Here is a 15731-nt window from a genome sequence, read left to right on the forward strand (position 1 = left end):
AAGTGACTGTGGAGTGCCGTCCCCAATCGGACATTTATATCAGAATCCCTACGCCAAGGCTATGGGAGCACTGCTGAAGATGGCAGAAGAAATTTTAAAGAGGGAGGGGGATGGGGAGACTGTTGGGAAATGCCCATCACTCAGCAGCACACCAATGGTCTAGTCAACACTCCAGCATGCATTGGGTGGGGTAACAGCTAGCAAGGTTCCATGCTTAGGTATGGGGCCAGTCAGTCAAGTCTGCTGAGGGTGTCAGTTTCATTCCTGAAGAGACTAGATTGGTTTCCCATGTTCAAGAGCTCAGCCCTACATCCAAAGACATTTGAAGTACATATGTAATTAGGAACACACACACACACACACACACACAAATAACAGGACACGGATTTGATTTGAGCAGGGCATGGCAGGGAGAACACGGGAGGGAAGAGTGAACAGGATCAACCACGCGTTTTACTCACATATGAAATTCTCACACCCAACAAGCAACTCCCTTAAAGGAATCTAGTTCTTTAAAAAAGATTGGCACGGGGGGGGGGGGCTTATATTCATTCACCCAGCACTGAATGTGAAATGCACACAGAACCGGGGTTTCCTACAAGCGAGATCACACTCACGGAGGTCACCTTTCACCAGGAATTACACCACACGCCCAGACACCAAAGAGCAGAGGAACAACCCTGCCCTCTCCCGTATTCTAGCGCCCTTCAAGCCGGTGCACACTGCTCTCCCCCCCCCCCCGTCCACTTCGGATCCTCCCGCGGCGGTGGGGACGGGGATAGATGGTGCGGGGCGGGGTCCCGGGTCCTTTACAGACAGCGTCAGCAGCAGCTGGGCGGCGGGTGGCAGACTCCACGGCTCGCTCAGAGAGTGGCGTCCTAGGGCGCAGCAGCTCAGCCTGCACGAGAACCTAACTGCGCGCCGACGCGGACGGAAGTGACGTCGCGGGTGGCGCGCAGGGCCGCCGCACCAAAGAGGCGGGCCGGAGGGGGTGGTTGCTGGGAGGGCGGGGGCGGGGCGCGGCCGAGGCTCCGTTTCCGGTGGCTGCTTGCGCTCGCTCACCCCAGCTGCAGCCACTCTCTCCCGTGGCTGCTTCCTCCATCCTGGTATTTTTTGGAGCCTCCATCCTGGTTCTTCCAAAGTGCCCGGACCCAAAACAGGAAGTAAGTGCGATGGAACCTTCAGGTCCGGGCCTCTGCCGCAGCCGCTCCGCCCAGCGCAGCCGGGCCGGCCCCTTCCAGGCCTCGGCCCCCGCCGGCCGGGTGCCGCGGGCGGGGTGGGGGCTCGGCCTTCGCCCAGCCGCCGCGGCAGGGCCCCGCACGCTGTGCCCGCCGCCTCCTCCGCCGGCCTGTGCGGGCGCCGGCGCCTGGGACCGCCGAGCGGGCGGCGAGCCGGCGGGGGCGGAAAATGGCGGCGGGCTGGAGGAACTAAATGGCGCCGGGACCCCTGGGGGTGGGCCCGAGCCGCGGAGGACGGCGCCAGGCTTCCGCGGGAGTCTGCGTGCTGGGCGGCGGAGCTTTCGGCCTGGCCCTGCCGGGTCCGCCGTGGAGTAGGCCCCCGGGCGTGGGGTGGGGCGGGGTGGGGGCGGCTGGCGGTGGGGGCGGCGGTCGCCCCCAGCCCACCCATGTCCCTGGTGCTCCGTTAGCCTGTGCGCCTCTGGCCGTCGTAGGGTTCGCCTGTCCTAGCGACGGAGTCGGGGGTGCTGGCCGGACCCTCTTTAAAGACCGCGGGACGTGGCCTGGGGTGCGGGAAGAATCCTAGCCCAGTCAAGTAGAAATTGACAAGATCGTGCCGAGCAAACCTTAGGCGCAAACCCCATTTGGTCGTCTCTGGCAAGAACTTTTTTTTTTTTTTATTGTCTTGACGATCTCCTCGAGAACGTAAAGAGTCTGTGCTGTTGAATGATGCAGCATGTGTTTTCATAGTAAAAGACTCGGCGTAGCCAAGGAAAGGATGAAAAGTACACTTCTCCCTTTCCCAGACCGAATTTTCGGAGATCTTGTACCCCTTCCTGAGAATTCCTATTGGGACATTCTAGAAAGAAAGAAAGCATTTCAGTACTGTTTCTAACATTTCATGCCTTACACTAGATACAATGCACTTGGAGACTTATTAATTAGACCTGTTATTTTTATTTTGTAAATGACTTGAGGCTTTTAGGCTGCAAATCAAGAAAGAAAAGGACCTTAGATTATATTGAAAGTTTCACAAGTACAAAGGCCATTTTTCCTAAGGATTTTTTTTTTCTTGTGCTTCAAATTTCTTTAAGCTAGTTTCAAATGAATGCTTATTGTAACATTTAAAACTACAACTATAATAACAAACTAGAGTCTTAATTAGTCTTTTACTATGATAAACTATCGGCAAAATTGTGCATATTTGGCTAAGGTAAGAAAAATTTTTAGTTACATTTCAAAAATTATTTTACGTCGAGTGTACAAGTTGGTGAGAGGCTAATAGTGCCTCCCTACCCTAGTCAGAAGCTACAGATAACAGCTTGATCCTATGTGGAAAAAATATTTTTTAGGTTAAGACAGTATTTATTTTATGATGATTTTTATCCCATTACTTGAAAGTCTTCTCAGATGTCTTTTTGTACCACCAAACAAACTAGTGTTTACTTAGACATTTTAGCTGATAGGTTTATCCCACACTATTGGGGAAATGTTGTAGAAACCTACAGATTCTGAATCTGTTTTGTTGGCTGCAAGTATGGCATGTTTCTTAAGTGTTTGGGGTTACATACAACATTAACCTTTTTCTCTGAATATTCAGGGTTTAGTATTTTGAGGGAGGAAATCAAAGTTTTGGACTTATGCTTGGAGCTTGAAAGTAGAGCATGTCCAGGATTCCTAGTGTATAGTGTCCTCTGGTTTTTCCTTTTTTGCAGTTGTGCTTGCCTATGCCATTCTGTGTCCCTAACAAAGGGCTCTGCTTTGTGTTTATTAAAGAGAACAGAATATGTGGTGTGGGGAGGACACCATTTTATAAAAACTGCTTGACAAAGGAAGAATTGCTTTACTGACCCAAAATAGCAAAACCAAACCTTGTTATCAAACTTTATCTACATTTATCATCCGTATCCGACATTTCTGGTGAATGTTTTGTTTAGGGTTGTTTTCAGGCTGTTGATTGCTTTCAGCAGATTATTATCACAACATACAAATTATTCTGGGCCAAGAGCATGAACATATTTAAGATTAAAGTTACGCATTTATCTTAGGTTGTAAAAGCTAATTGCCTGGGAAATCCAAGGCCTAGTAAATTTGGTTGCATTGTTCTCATAAAGGCAGATTAGACAGGCCAAGCACACAGTAGGACAGCATACTAAGTGCATAGTCTTAAATGATCTCAAGGCATGTTACTAGCTACGCTGCAAGATGTGACAGAAGTTCAGTCTCTTCAAAGATTGGATATTTTCAGAAAGCTCCACAAATTTTGTCTTAGTATATTGGTGCAATGGCTTAAATTAACATCTCTGAGTATACATGTCTAATAAGACATTAGCATCCCTAAGTATGTATGGCTGTAGACATTAGACTAAGGATCAAAGAACTGGGTGGCTTACTTTAAACTTATGTCTGTCTGTTGCAAACATCAAAAAGGTTAGAGAGGGTTCAGTGGTGACCACCTCAGCCATCCCCCCAGCAGCTCAGCATCTGAACTTCACATACAGCGTTTGTAGAGGCTGTCTGCTTAATACTGCCTTCTCAAGCCAGATTCTCATTATGCTCATTGATTACATTCTCTTTTTACCATAAATTGTAGAACTTTCTCTGCTTGAAAAGATTAGGAATTTATACACTTAAATGCCATGCAGTTTCAACAAAGGTAGTATGTAAACTAAGAGCCAAATGTTACTGAATGAAGTACAGAGGCCTGTGGACTTTGTTGGCTTTTGTGTCATTTCTCCGTTTGTCTTAATTTGTTTTGTGAAGACTATTCTTGTAATAAAAATGAATAAAAATCACAAAGTTTGCTTTGATACCATAAAGGCAAATTGGTTTGATTTCAATAAAATCTATTTATTGTGTCTTATTTTTCAAGTTTGTGGGAAGATAGACCACTACATGATTAAATTCCAGGCCGAAGTTGTCAAGAACAAGTATATTAGAAGGTCTTGTATAAACTTTTTACATCATACCTTTTAAAGATTTATTTTGCTACATGTACCATCAGGTCATTCCTTCCAGCCCTGGTGTTTAGAGCTAACCTCTCCCTCACTGTAAGGTGTTTTATGCAAAAGAAATGTGTGTTGGGTTTATTCACAGCCTGGTGTGTTTTATTATTTGGCAAGGAAATGTGATTTCTCAATAAACTAATGTAATTGATAATTTGTATTTAAAAAGCAGATGTTTTACAAAAAATACTGTTTTGAAAGGATGATACCTTATAGTGTAACCAAACACATAAGCTCTTATATCATCATTAATTAGATTAAAAAGACAATACAAGTCTATTGCCAAGCCAGGTATGAAATCTTATACTTCCAAGTGACCCATATTGCCAAGTAATTCACTTTATCCAATTGTAGCATCATTGATATTTGAGGCAACACTTAAAGCAACTGAAGCATTACATTAGATTTCATTAATGTATTTATTGACACTTTATGATATATAACATTTGTTTACCATTTTTTGATGTTGTTTTTCAAAACAGGGTGTTTCTGTGTAACTGTCCTGGAACTGTTTTGTAGACCAGGCTTGCTTTGAACTCATAGAGATCTGCCTGCTTTTGCCTCCTGAGTGCTGGGATTAAAGGCATACACCACCACCATCTGGCTATTTACCATTTTTTAGTGATACCATTTACCAAGTAATTCTATTTTATGTACTTTTCAGACTTTCCCACAGAGTATACAAAAGGATTCCCAGGGATCCAGAGCTGTTAACTACTAGCAGGGGATCATTTTCTCTGGCTGAATATGAGTCCTGGATAGACAAGGAGGTTCTTCAGCAATACTGGGTTCTGGAGTACCCAAGACCTAGGATCTGGCCTCACAGACCACATGTATAACAATTAAGAACCATGAGCAATAATAGGGCTGTTGCCCCAGGCTTTCATTTTAACCCAAGACTAACAGCTCTGTTAGGCCCTCAGGTTAGGCCTTGGTATTAACTATCTAGTGGTCCCAGAACAGCTTTTGTTATCATGGATTTGGACAGTCTTAATCAGCAGTGGCAGGTATTGATTGCTCTTAAATCTTAGAGCTTTCTTACCCTTTCCACAACAGCAACTGGAAGCTCTAGAGCAAAAATAAGTAGGATCTTAACCCTGTTGACAGTGACTACTGTTAACAGTTCTCAATGCCCAGAGAGTTTGAGACTCTTGGCAGCTTCCTGGGACTCCCTTCACTTCTTTGTGGCCCTTGTTGGCTGTCATCTCTGTTCCCTGACATTTTTGCCCTATTAGCTCTGAAACCCTTTAGGTCTCCTTACTGCTGCCACTGCCTCTGCTTCTGCTTGGACTTTTCCTTTGTGTGTGTGTGTGTAACCAACTAAGTTTGCTCTAACATAAAAAGTAGGAGATAATGACACTGACGAAGCTTTTTATTGGGCCTAATGATGCACACAGGTGATATAGCAAAGGAATATGTCTACCAGCTGTAGTGGGGGTGTCTCCTTCCTGGCAGCCCATACAAATAAGGAAATGTCTATGCTAGTCAGGGCAAAGTCCTTATGCAAATGAAGAACTTTGTGTATAACAATCACAGACCTTTAGCTGGACCATTGTCTGAGGTGCTCCCTTTTGGCTAGTTAGGAACAGCTGTGGGGTCATGGGGAGTTCATCAAAGCTTGTGATGGCCAAAAGGTTACACTTTAGCAAGCATGTTGGTTTCTGTGAAGCTTTCTCAAAGCACCTGTCCATAGAATATTCAAAGTAGTTGGTGGCATAACTCAGTTGGTTATGTTGTTGGTAGTTGTTTGCTCAAGAGTACTTGGGGCACTAAGGGAAAAGTCTAACATTTGTCTAATTAGAGTCAAATTGTTCCAACTAGGTTATTTGAAGGAAAGTAAACATTAAAAGGGATGCTCACAGTATAAACTTAACCTTAAAATTAATGGTGTTTCACAATGCTTAACTGTTAACCCAGTAACTCAAGAGGTGGAGCTGTCTAATCTGCCTCAGAACCATTTCCAAAATGTTCTACATTAAGTGCAAAGTGTTCTAATGAAATAGTCAGTACTAATGAAGATGTTACTTTATAGGCTTCTAAGTTTTCTGACATCCCTGTATGTGGCCACCTATGGAATTTAGGAATTTATCTGCCAAGAGTTTGCTGCTTGTCAGAGTGTCATTATTTTAGAAAAATAGCACATTAAATTTTTTTTTTGTTTTAACTTGCACATTACTAAACAATTCCCCTTTAAATACTGCCTGATTGGGGGGGGGGTGTTTGTAAATGATATCACCCCTCCCCAACACTTCTGGCTAGATATTGTATACCTATTTAATTGGTAGAAAATAATTGGTGTTATTGGGGGAGGGAGGATGTGTGCATTTGGGCATGGTAGCACATGCTGGTGGTCTTAGCACTAAAAGCTGGAAGAGTTATAAGGTCAGGGCTAGTCTGTACTATATAGTGAGACTTTATCTAAAAAAATAAATCATTTTATAAAAACAAAAGGTATGCTGATTGTGGTGGTTTCAAACAAAATGTTTCCCAAAGAAAGTGGTACTATTAGGAGGTATGGTCTTGTCAGAGGAAGTGTGTCACTGTGGGGACAGGCTTTGAAGTCTCTATTGCTCAAGCATGCCTTAGTGTGGCTCAGTCAACTTCCTGTGATGTAAGACTCTCAGCTATTCCTGTAGCACCATATCTACCTGTATACCGTTATCCTCCCATCGTGATGATAATGGATTGAAGCTCTGAAACTGTAAGCAAGCCCCCTCATTTAAATGTTTTCCTTATAAGAGTTGTTGTCATGGTTTCTTTTCACAGCATCACAGAAATCTTAGACAGAAGTTGTTACCAGGAGTTGGGTATTGCTGTGATATACCTGACTATGACACCATTTGGAGTAATATGGACTTTGATACTTTGGGTTAGGAAAACAGTAGATTACTGCTTAATGGGCCATACTACTAAGAAAATGGAAAACAGTGATGCTGAGTATGATTTAATGAACGGTCTGGAGCTGGATCAAGGGGTTTCAGAGGAGAATAATTTTGGTATGTTGCTTAGAAAGCTTTTTTATGATATTTTGGAAAAGGGGTTGGCTGCTTTTTGCCCTTATACAAAGAGTCTGCCTGAGGGTAATGTGAAGAGTTTTGAATTAATTCTTTTGTCAGAACAAATCTCCTAACAGCCTAGTATAGACTCTCGTGGATATTAGTGGTAACTCCAGTGAATATTATAATGAAAAAAAGTAAGCTGAGCAAGGGAAACTGTAACATGAATTCTCTTTGGTCTTAATAAAAACTGAGTCAGCTATTAGGGTGAAAGCTAAAAGAGAAGCAAATTGGCCAGCTACTAGGAAGCTCTTGCCTCTACCAGTACTCAGATCAAAGGATGATCCTGCCCTTAGACTGCTGCCTCAGACCACCATGAGCTCCTGTCTCCTCGAACCTTATATTCTCCTCTGTGCCCAGCCACATCCCTTCCTGTCTCCACATCCTTAGTGCTGAGTTTAAAGGCATGCCACTCCCAAGTGCTGGGATCACCTTAGTGTGATCTGTTTCTCTTTTAACTATCAGTTTTGTGTAGTCCAGGGTGGCCTTCAACTAACAGAGATCCTTCTGCCTCTGTCTCCCATGTGCTGAAATTAAAGGTATGTACCAATTAAAGGTCTCTATGGCTAACTAGTGTGGCTAACTTTGTATTCTGACCTTCAGGAAAGCTTTATTTGTCAGGTAATAAACAGAATATCACCACAGAAAAATAGTTGAGGAGAACAGGGGCACCAGGAAGTAGAATGAAGCTAAGTCCTCTGTTCAAGGAGATAAATGAATAAAGGGAGTGATGACCTCAAAGGGCAAGATCTTACCCAACTGAATTTCCAGTTTGTGAAAAGGAACTGAAGAAAAGCTTGGAGCTGAGTGTGGTGAGGTGCACCTTGAATACCAGCATCACGAAGGTAGAAAACTGGCTGATCTCTGAGTTTAAGGTCAGCCTGATCTACAGAATATGTTTTAGCAGAGCAAGATTACACAGTGAAAGACAGCTGGAGAAGCTGTAATTGATGGAACAAAGGCACCATATTCTAGCCCTAGCAACAGCAAATCTTGACAGCTTCAGCCACATAGTCCTGGCTTTAGAGTTAAAGATAGAAGAAAGGATGGCAGACATGTGTCAGGAGTATCCCTGAATGGAAAGCCTAGAAGAGAGGACATTTCATGAAGCTGTACAGTTGAAGCCTAGATTGCCTTGGAGACCCCAAGATGTTGAAGGTAATAGAGTCGTGGGATACCCTGTTGAGGAGAGCTGCTACTGTAGTGGAATCAGCCCAGAGATAGCCCAGAGACAGAAGTGTGTTGCAGTCAACAATGCTGAACATCCTTAGAGATCTGAAGAGCATTACGACATCAGACATGGGACTGCAGAGTTAGGAGTGTGCCCAGCTGTTTTTCGGTCTTGCTTTGGTCCTCTTTATGTTCCCTTCCCTGCTTTTGAAATGATAATGTATATACTGTGCCATTATATGTTGGAAACGTGATCTGCTTTTTGGTATTGCTTTTTTTTTTTTTTTTTTTTTTTTTAAATAGGGGGATTATCGTTATGATACTGCCTTGTATCTCAGAAGAGACTTTGGACTTTGAAACAAGTTTGAGACTTAAAGATTATGGGGACTTTTGAAATTGTACTGAATACACTTGCATTTGCATTATGATATGGCTACAAACCTTTGGGGTGCGGGGAGTGAAATGTGGTTTGAAAGAAAATGGCCCCCAAAGGGAGTGGCACTGTTAGGAGGTGTGGCCTTGTTGGAGAAAGTGTGTTACTGTGGGGGTGGGCTTTGAGGTCTCTTGCTGTGCTTCTCTCAGTGTGATTGTCAGTTGACTTCTTGTTACCTGCAAGATGTAGGACCCTCTGCTATTCCTCCAGTACCACATCTGCCTGCATGCCGCCATGCACATCCCTGCCATGGTAACAATGGACTGAACCTCTTGAAATTGTAAGCCAGCCCTCTCAGTTAAATTTTTTTCCTTATAAGAGTTGCCATGGTCATGATGTCTTTTTCACAGCATAGAAACTAAACAGGGAGAAAGAGTAAGATCACTAAAAGTAATCATTAAAGTGTTAAAAAGAAATGGATGGTTGTTAGTTAAATATGTTCTTGCTACCTTAAGTTACATCTCTCTGTAGTGTACATTTCCCATTTTAGTGTCCTCACTAGTGGGTTTTCCTATGCCATATAACTCCATCCCATCTTCCATTTGAATGTAAGTAATCTGGGTCAGCCTGTGTTGCCTCTGGCTTCTCATGATCACCACTGATAGTGTCTGTTTGGACAGGGTTGACCTAAATTAGGAAGATATTATACTGCTTGTTTATTATTTTTATTATAATTACTTTTGAGATGCTTAGATTTGACTGCCCCAAAATTCATGGTAATAAGAAGACCCAATGGACATATGAACCTAAGAATTTTCCAGCAATACTGAAATGAAGGAGAGCATAAGAAACTTATTTCATTGCTGGATTCTGTATTAAATAGCAAATGTTACCTTGTTGTACTTATTTATCCCTTTTTGTTCCACCAGGTTATTGTATTTTAATAAGTAGGGTCACCTTGAGTCAGATGGTGACACAAGCATGTTGTGCCAGTTCTAGAAAGGCAGGTACAGGAGGGTAATGAATTTAACACCAATCTAGGCTCCATTATGAGACCCTGTTACATGCCTCCTTCCCCCAATCATCTCTATTAGGAACTATAAGTGAAAGGTTTATCTTTCGATTATGAGCATACCTAATAATGACTCTAAATGCTTTATACCATTTATAGGTTGTTTTTCTTGAATTCGTTAAGTTTTTGTTGTTTCAAGCTAATTCGTCAAATGATGGGCATATACCAGAATATCCGTTTGCCAATTAAAATGTTATTTGTCTTTCCTTCATTGTGTTTTCTCTTTTCTAATTAGTATAAAGGGGTTTTACCAATGATTTATTGGGGTTGGTCAAAACAGGTTCCAGGTATTGTTGGAGTGTAAAAAGTTTCCAATGTCAAGCATGATTTTGTTTCTAATGAATTAAAATACAGGCACTAAATTACTTGTTGGTTTGATTCTTTTTGTCATCCTTTCTCTGTAATGCCAGAAATACTCTTTTGTCGTAAGCCCATTCTCTTTACCTTCAAAGTGGATTTTGGACTCTCTGCCACCCACTCCCAGTCCACTGAAATTACTTCTGTTTAGGTCATGAGTGTTCTCCATATTGCCAGATCAAATGAACATGTCTGTCATCTTACTGACAGTTAGTCATTTTAATACCCATTGAACACTTAACTAGTTGTCCATTTGTGTCACTAACTAGTCCTCAGTCTTCTCTGCTTGTCTTCCTCTTCGATTTTTTTTTAATTGATTTATTATAAGTGTTTTTGCCTGCATTGTATGTCTGTGTACCACTAGGCCAGAAGAAAGAGCTGGATCCTGGAACTGATTACAGATGGTTGTGAGCTGCCATGTGGGTGCTTGGGTACTAAACCCAGGTCCTCTGGAAGAGCATCAGATGCTCTTCACCCAAGCCAGCCCTTTGCCTTCCTCTTGACTTCCATATGTAAGTAAGAGCGTTCTGGAACTAGGATCTAAGCTGTCTTCTTTAATTTCTAGGTGTCTTTAAAAATAATTTGCATACTGTATTAACTCAGAATTAAAGGTGTTATTTATGCCTGTTGAGTACAATGTAAATATTCAACTGTACATTTAAATACTATATATGTCTTACATTTGCATATAATTAGTACTAATATAAATAAAAAATGGTCTGTGATCAAATACCTCATCTTGAATTGAAGCTAGAAGCCCAGGAACCTTGAGATGTCATCCAATTTCTTAGTCTCATTCTTGTGTCATAAAGCCTAGTTGGCTCTGCTTCCAAAGCATAGATAATCTCTGATCATCATCTCTCATTGAGTGCTGTGACATTTCCACACCACAGTCACCTCCTAAATATATCTTTGTAACTTACAGCCTTCTCTATTCTCCATACTGAGTGATCTATTAACAATGTAATTATCCCCAGGAAGTGTTTCTGACCCTGATAATAGAAAAGTTGATTGGTTGTTACAGATTCCTAGATAGGGTTGTTCACCTGTCCTTTTAATGTGGTTGCTGATTGAATAGATAATGTAAGTACTTTTTAATGTTTTTAAGATAAAATAGGGTTTTTAGAGATGTTAATAAATCATTATGAAAGAACACATTAACTGGAAATGTAAGTTTTTCATATGAGGTGAGTTTGCACAAGGTCTACCATGGTCCCAAGGTCTACCATAACCATTTGTATAACTAAATCTGTGTTTTTGAAGGACATCTGCCTAAGGAGTGACAGCTTGGGTTGAGAAACTTCATATGTGCTCTAAGTAGATGAAGAATGGATTGTTTCTGTCTTTTTGCCTATTGTACTATACTGGTTTTGAGGCTGACTTCCATAAAATGCACTCAGAAGAAAGTTGTGCTTTTGTCTCTTCTGAGTGAGTCATCAGAGGTGTGAAGCCAGAGTGTGACAGTGTTAGTTCCAGTACTCACATACTACTGTTCTTAAGCCTTATGTAATGCTATTATTGTTTTAGAGTGCTGTAGATGCCCAAGCATGGAGGAGAAACAGTCTGGATAACATGAGAGTGATGCTGCTAGCCAAAGCACAGAGACGTGATTCTATGGGAAGGGCTGTAACTAATCCATCCGTGGTCTAGGTAAGCCTGCCTCTACTACAGAAACCCACCTAATGGTTTGTCATACTATATCATGATTTCCATTCATCTTTATCTTGAAAGTTATGTTCTTTTGTACAGTAAACCTATAGTACTCATTGGATTTTTACCATATAAATATTAATATAGTTGCCTTTTTTGCCAAATACTTGTTTAAATAGTAAACAGTGTGCAAATGGACTAATACCTATGTCAGATACTGAGTAATTAATTAAATACACATCAAGACTTGTCTATATTAATTTTTAAAAAGTTATGTGGGAAAAAAAACTTCCAAGACAAGAACTATATTATAAGATTCTAAAGACGTCAATCAGGCCATTGATAGTCCATTATATTTATCCAGCCCCAAGATACTGACTGTGTTCTGAGACTCCAAACCTTCAACCTGAGTGTAAGCACAAATTAATGTGATGTTACATATAAAGCAGCAAGGAAGGGCACTTTAAACACCCTCCCCATCCTCCTACCCTCCCACTCTCCCCCCCAAAAAAAAAACCAGGTGGTGGTGGCACCTTCCATCCCAGGACTTGGGAGGCAGAGGCAGGCAGATCTCTGTGAGTTCAAGTCCAGCCTGGTCTACAGAGTGAGTTCTAAGTTGTTAAATAGAGAAACCCTGTCTCAAAAACAAACAAAAAAAGTAGTTCCCAGATCTATTACTACTACAAAAAGGCTTGGTTGGTGTTTTTATTTTTCAGGTAACATGCCTTAAATACTCATAATAGGTGTTTTAGAATAATGATTATTAGATCAAGATGGAAGCTCTGTTTAATTAGCTAAAGATACCAGGCTTGGAATCACATTGGCAGACCATTGGCCAAGTATAAACAGAAAGGTCTAGGTTCAATCACTACTATGTCCTCCGTCAAAAAACGTAAGAGTCAGATATTAAAAAGCTTGTGAGAACATAGTACATAACTACCAGTGAAAATACTAAACCATAACTGAAAATTGAATTTTGCTGATAAACTACTTATTCTTTTTCTGTGGCTGTGGTAGAAAATAATTGTGAAAACAAAGGACATTGTTGCAACAAAATACAAAGTCAATTTAAAGGGTTATTCATCAGAGTTGGTCAGATTCTTGCAGGTTATTGATCCCAATTCTAAATAGTGGGTAGGTACTATGGAAGGCAGTTCCTGAAATCTGAACCCCTTTGTAGTTCCATGTAAAGACTATAAGCAGATCCCTAGGTGGATTTCATGTACTGTCTGGAAATGATTTTGTAAATCCTTCAGTAGTCTCTTCTCATGCAGATTTGAGTATGAGCACAGTTGAAGAGGATTCTGACACAGTAACAGTAGAAACTGTGAACTCTGTGACATTTACTCAAGACACAGACGGGAACCTCATTCTTCATTGCCCTCAGAATGGTAGGAGACTTTGCTGACTATCATTGAAACTGGGGTTGTCTCAGTTCCATTTTGTCTTGTTACCCACATATATAGCTTAGGTCATGAGTGATGGTGTCTTCAGATTATGGATTAATATTAGTTTATATGTTGTGTTTAAAAAAAATACCTTAGTATTTTTAAGTTAACTGAATTTTAGTCTAGGAGTTCTTTTACATGGGATATAAGTCTCTGAAGATGGCACAATAGCTATAATACATTTTTATATTATTTGTTACCAGAAGTGTATTTGACACATTAGAACATTTAGAAGTAGTTCTGCAGTTTCTGCCAGTGATTGATGCTGATATAGGCAACAGGATTTTATGTGATTGTTAAGATTCAAAAGTCTGTGAAGTTTGTGGTGTGTGTGTGTGTGTTTGTACGTGTGTGTTCATTCTTTACTAAGCTTCTTTCTGTCTTATTACTCTGTAATCCCTGGATTATTTCACTCAGTCATTTAGCTACCTATGATAATGGCTCATGTTTCTGTCTTTATTCCTATATTTTATTTTTTATTTTTATTTTTATTTTTTATTTTTTATTTTTTTTTATTTTTTTTTTTTACTTATAGTCTCTGGTCATAGTTAAGAATAAATCATGACTTTAACTACAGGTATGCTGTTTAAAAACTCCACTTATCTGTGATTTTAGGTCTTCTTTGTTTGGTCAGAGTATCTTTCTCATCTGGCTAACCCTGGACTTCTCTCCAGTTTTCCCATTTCTTGGTGTTGGTTTGAAAGCTTACCAGGATGTTCTGAGAAAACATTTTGGGCACTTTTGATACTTTATGTTCTTCCTCCTAGCCTTCCTTCCTGCCACAGTTGTCACAGTTCATGTGATCATGTTCTAATAGTTCCTAGTCATTTTATTTTCATGAGTTTTTTTTCTTTTTTCAGTTCTACTGCATATTTTGCTGTTACTACTGCCAGAAGGAACAAACATGTTTTCCTGCCCCACTGTTTTTTCTTCTTTAAGCTCATGGTAGAGAAACCCCCTTCACATTCAGTCTGAATGTATTTCTTCTGTGCTGTCCTGATGGCGTTTCCATTCCACTTTCACAGCTCTGAGTACACCGTTTGGAAATTGCTCATTTCATTATCACTATACCATAACTTCCTTTGTAGGGTATCTTTCCTTCATAAGGTATCCTTCCTTCCTGGGGTATCTTTTCTTGATAGGGTGCCCTTCATTGTACTGTTCCAAACAGAATAGACTATAGACATCTAGTAAATATTTGAATGAATCTGATAACCAGCCCTTCTCCTTTGTATGTGAAGTCTTTGGAAACCAAGCTAGTTAGAAGATGGCACTTTGCCCATCACAAGAACAAGGGCTGGGTACTACTATATAAGCAAGGAGAAAGCAGTGATCTTTGAGACCTTGTGTAGCTGGGTGAATTTTAAGTGAGCAATTGGGTGCAAGGATGGTTTTAAATGGATAAGAAAATTGCTGCAGAAATGGCTATACTAAGTAGAGATTTTGTTTTTTCATAATTGATTTGAGATTTTTGAACATTTTGTTTTTCCCCTTCCACTAGACCCTGATGAAATAGACTCAGAAGATAGTACTGAACCTCCACATAAGAGGATTTGTTTGTCCTCTGAGGATGATCAGAGCGTTGATGACTCTGCTCCTTGCATATCAGTTGTTGCACTCCCACGTAAGTCTGCTAAGAACAGAGCTCCCTTGTGCATCTCATTTTTGCTTGTATGACCCAATTGGCATTTCTGGGGTGACTTGAATGCTAAGTCAAAAAATTGTTTTTAAACAAATGCTTAATGAGTGTTCATTGTATGCCAAGCATAACAGTAAATGCCTTTCCATATTGTCCAGTCTTTTCAACACATCTTTAATCCTGCTGCTGTAGACTTTATAATGAGCCTTTTGAGGGAATATTTACTGATTATTCTGGCTTATATGTACTAAGGGCCTCCTCATTTTTTAAATGAATATGAATATGTGTGTATCACTGTTTTATTTAAGAGTATAGTATAAGGTTTTTAAACCACACCTTCTTTCAGCCTCACATGCTGTGCATAGGTACTATTGCCATTCATATAGAAGTACAGAAAATGAAGCTCAGAGAAGCAGTACATTCAGATACTTGCAGGTAGTCTGGTTCCGCTAGCTCATGCTTTTGCCCTCTCTCATGCTGATCTTCATAGAAAGTAAGGAGGTGTTTAGTTTACATACTCCTAATATGTTTGCTAGAATGTTTAGATTCTAACAGCCTTTAGAGTAGAGAAGCTAGGACATTTCAGATGGAATGCCGTTGGCAGAGCAATAGTAGTAGATCATGTTTCTGATTTGCTTAGTAAAGAATATGAAACCCTGCTTCTGTAGAGTTGAACAGGAAAGAAACCATTTTATTTCAGTTTACCACGTATTAAAAAAACTGTTCAGGCTAATAGTTTTTTCAAGTATAACACATTCGTGCCTAAAGTTTTGAATTAAGTGAATT

General features: G+C 40.6%; 1 protein-coding gene across 3 annotated transcripts in view; it reads left to right on the top strand.

Moving 5' to 3' along the window:
- Positions 1-1014: 1014 nt before the first annotated feature.
- Dmtf1 (cyclin D binding myb like transcription factor 1) overlaps positions 1015-15731 on the top strand; it is a 46723-nt gene continuing 32006 nt past the window's right edge. For 2 of the 3 annotated variants that reach the window (XM_051174597.1, XM_051174598.1), the window contains exons 1-4: positions 1015-1163; positions 11736-11858; positions 13133-13249; positions 14808-14930. In XM_051174597.1, coding sequence (XP_051030554.1) covers positions 13141-13249; positions 14808-14930 — 232 coding nt within the window. In that variant the 5' untranslated portion in view covers positions 1015-1163; positions 11736-11858; positions 13133-13140. Of the gene's footprint in view, positions 1164-11735; positions 11859-13132; positions 13250-14807; positions 14931-15731 lie in introns of those variants that run through there. The other variant, XM_051174599.1, reaches the window with a different exon arrangement.

Source organism: Phodopus roborovskii, unplaced genomic scaffold (assembly GCF_943737965.1).
Source record: "Phodopus roborovskii unplaced genomic scaffold, PHOROB, whole genome shotgun sequence".
Taxonomy (NCBI): Eukaryota; Metazoa; Chordata; class Mammalia; order Rodentia; family Cricetidae; genus Phodopus; species Phodopus roborovskii.